Here is a 4,068-nt window from a genome sequence, read left to right as displayed (position 1 = left end):
TGACCACTGCGATGATGATACCCTTCACTGACTATTGAAATGATGATACCCTTCAATGACCACTGAGTTGGTGATACTCTTCACTGACCACTGAGATGATGATATCCTTCACTGACTATTGAAATGATGACACCCTTCACTGACAATTGAGATGACGATACCCTTATATCGTCGTAGATCGACTATACATGAGGGAGTTAAAAGCTAACCTATTTAAAATCAGGTAAACTAATGGGTTTTAGAAGTTTTATAAAATCCCATTTCTACAAATTTGAACTCAGAGATCTCCCTTTTATATCTGTAGAGATCCAGTCAATATACTGTTTAATACTTTTGGGATGACACCAATGTGTTTTGGAAATCACATTAGGAAATATTTCACTGATATTTTAAAAAGGCATAAAGGTATTGACGATATTAGAAAGTAAAGTTATTTTATAAAATATTTATCAAAATTTAATTAAAATATTGATCTCTGATTACGTTTTACTAAAAATGAGTAGTATAACGTAATTAGAGATCAATATTCTAATTAGATTGTATTTATTATTTACCACATAAATGTTGGATCTGTCACATCGTGTCTATCAGTCCACCAAACGAGTCGAACGAGTTTTATTTTAAGTCATGGCAAAAATGTTTTCAGTCCTTCTCTTCGTAACTTTTTCTTGTTTATCTGAGTTCGGAACCACATTTGCTGAATACACAATGCAGAACACTACATACAGGAATGGCTATGGTGTATCTTCAGAGCCGACCACGACATACATAAATGATGGTGGTGTATCTTCAGAGCCGACCACGACATACATAGATGATGGTGGTGTATCTTCAGAGCCGACCACGACATACATAGATGATGGTGGTGTATCTTCAGAGCCGACCACGACATACATAGATGATGGTGGTATATCTTCAGAGCCGACCACGACATACATAGATGATGGTGGTGTATCTTCAGAGCCGACCACGACATACATAGATGATGGTGGTGTATCTTCAGAGCCGACCACGACATACATAGATGATGGTGGTGTATCTTCAGAGCAGACCACGACATACATAGATGATGGTGGTGTATCTTCAGAGCAGACCACGACATACATAGATGATGGTGGTGTATCTTCAGAGCCGACCACGACATACATAGATGATGGTGGTGTATCTTCAGAGCAGACCACGACATACATAGATGATGGTGGTGTATCTTCAGAGCAGACCACGACATACATAGATGATGGTGGTGTATCTTCAGAGCCGACCACGACATACATAGATGATGGTGGTATATCTTCAGAGCCGACCACGACATACATAGATGATGGTGGTGTATCTTCAGAGCAGACCACGACATACATAGATGATGGTGGTGTATCTTCAGAGCAGACCATGACATACATAGATGATGGTGGTGTATCTTCAGAGCAGACCATGACATACATAGATGATGGTGGTGTATCTTCAAAACAGACCACGACATACATAGATGATGGTGGTGTATCTTCAGATTCGACCACGACACACATAGATGATGGTGGTGTATCTTCAGAGCAGACCGCGACATACATGGATGATGGTGGTGTATCTTCAGATTCGACCACGACACACATAGATGATGGTGGTGTATCTTCAGAGCAGACCACGACATACATAGATGATGGTGGTGTATCTTCAGAGCAGACCACGACACACATAGATGATGATGGTGTACCGTCAAAGCGGACCACGACATACATAGATGATGGTGGTGTATCTTCAGAGCAGACCACGACATACATAGATGATGGTGGTGTATCTTCAGAGCAGACCACGACACACATAGATGATGGTGGTGTATCTTCAGAGCAGACCACGACATACATAGATGATGGTGGTGTATCTTCAGAGCAGACCACGACATACATAGATGATGGTGGTGTATCTTCAGAGCAGACCACGACATACATAGATGATGGTGGTGTATCTTCAGAGCAGACCACGACATACATAGATGATGGTGGTGTATCTTCAGAGCAGACCACGACACACATAGATGATGGTGGTGTATCTTCAGAGCAGACCACGACATACATAGATGATGGTGGTGTATCTTCAGAGCAGACCACGACATACATAGATGATGGTGGTGTATCTTCAGAGCAGACCACGACACACATAGATGATGGTGGTATATCTACAGAGCAGACCACGACACACATAGATGATGGTGGTGTATCTTCAGAGCAGACCACGACATACATAGATGATGGTGGTGTATCTTCAGAGCAGACCACGACACACATAGATGATGGTGGTGTATCTTCAGAGCAGACCACGACATACATAGATGATGGTGGTGTATCTTCAGAGCAGACCACGACATACATAGATGATGGTGGTATATCTTCAGAGCAGACCACGACATACATAGATGATGGTGGTGTATCTTCAGAGCAGACCACGACACACATAGATGATGGTGGTGTATCTTCAGAGCAGACCACGACATACATAGATGATGGTGGTGTATCTTCAGAGCAGACCACGACATACATAGATGATGGTGGTATATCTTCAAAGCAGACCACGACATACATAGATGATGGTGGTGTATCTTCAGAGCAGACCACGACACACATAGATGATGGTGGTATATCTACAGAACAGACCACGACATACATAGATGATGGTGGTGTATCTTCAGAACAGACGACGACATACATAGATGATGGTGGTGTATCTTCAGAACAGACCACGACATACATAGATGATGGTGGTGTATCTTCAGAGCCGACCACGACATACATAGATGATGGTGGTATATCTACAGAACAGACCACGACATACATAGATGATGGTGGTGTATCTTCAGAACAGACGACGACATACATAGATGATGGTGGTGTATCTTCAGAACAGACCACGACATACATAGATGATGGTGGTGTATCTACAGAACAGACCACGACATACATAGATGATGGTGGTGTATCTTCAGAACAGACCACGACATACATAGATGATGGTGGTGTATCTTCAGAGCAGACCACGACACACATAGATGATGGTGGTATATCTACAGAACAGACCACGACATACATAGATGATGGTGGCAGACCACGACACACATAGATGATGGTGGTGTATCTTCAGAGCAGACCACGACATACATAGATGATGGTGGTGTATCTTCAGAGCAGACCACGACATACATAGATGATGGTGGTATATCTTCAGAGCAGACAACGACACACATAGATGATGGTGGTATATCTTCAGAACAGACGACGACATACATAGATGATGGTGGTATATCTACAGAACAGACAACGACATACATAGATGATGGTGGTGTATCTTCAGAGCCGACCACGACATACATAGATGATGGTGGTATATCTACAGAACAGACAACGACATGCATAGATGATGGTGGTGTATCTTCAGAACAGACCACGACATACATAGATGATGGTGGTGTATCTTCAGAGCAGACCACGACATACATAGATGATGGTGGTGTATCTTTAGAGCAGACCACGACATACATAGATGATGGTGGTGTATCTTCAAAGCAGACCACGATATACATAGATGATGGTGGTGTATCTTCAGAGCAGACCACGACACACATAGATGATGGTGGTATATCTACAGAACAGACCACGACATACATAGATGATGGTGGTGTATCTTCAGAGCAGACAACAAAATTAATGAACAACTATGGTTTATCATTGAAGACAGCTGTGGGGGAAAAAAGTAAGTAGTAGATTTGTACTAAAACAACTAATTTAAACAAATGGTGTTTCAGAGTTTCCTTTTGGTCTATTTTGGTGTTTGATTCATTTTGTTTTGTGCTTGTGCATTTACTTCAAATATATTTCTGTATCACTGAATGTTAATTTAAAGCTAGGACAATGTATTGGTTTTACCACCCTGCTAATTAATTTCTGTTTTTCATTCATCAAGAGACAAATACAATAGATAAATAAAGGCAACTGTAGTATACCGCTGAAATTCATAAATCGAATGAGAAAATGATCAAAAATCAAATCCAGGTTACAAACTAAAACTGAGGGAAACACA

At 41.3% G+C, this 4,068-nt stretch overlaps 1 protein-coding gene across 1 annotated transcript; it reads left to right on the top strand.

Annotated features, from left to right (window-relative positions):
• Nucleotides 1–708: 708 nt before the first annotated feature.
• On the top strand, nucleotides 709–3,749 carry LOC134727943 (mucin-12-like). Its single transcript, XM_063592340.1, has 2 exons — nucleotides 709–3,049; nucleotides 3,133–3,749. Exons 1-2 carry the CDS (start codon nucleotides 709–711, stop codon nucleotides 3,747–3,749), a joined length of 2,958 nt encoding a protein of 985 aa, XP_063448410.1.
• The last annotated feature ends 319 nt before the right edge of the window (nucleotides 3,750–4,068 follow it).

The sequence above is a fragment of the Mytilus trossulus genome, chromosome 8 (assembly GCF_036588685.1).
Source record: "Mytilus trossulus isolate FHL-02 chromosome 8, PNRI_Mtr1.1.1.hap1, whole genome shotgun sequence".
NCBI classification, from domain to species: Eukaryota; Metazoa; Mollusca; class Bivalvia; order Mytilida; family Mytilidae; genus Mytilus; species Mytilus trossulus.
Note: the sequence above shows the minus strand (reverse complement) of the source record. Positions and strands in the feature narration are given on the sequence as shown.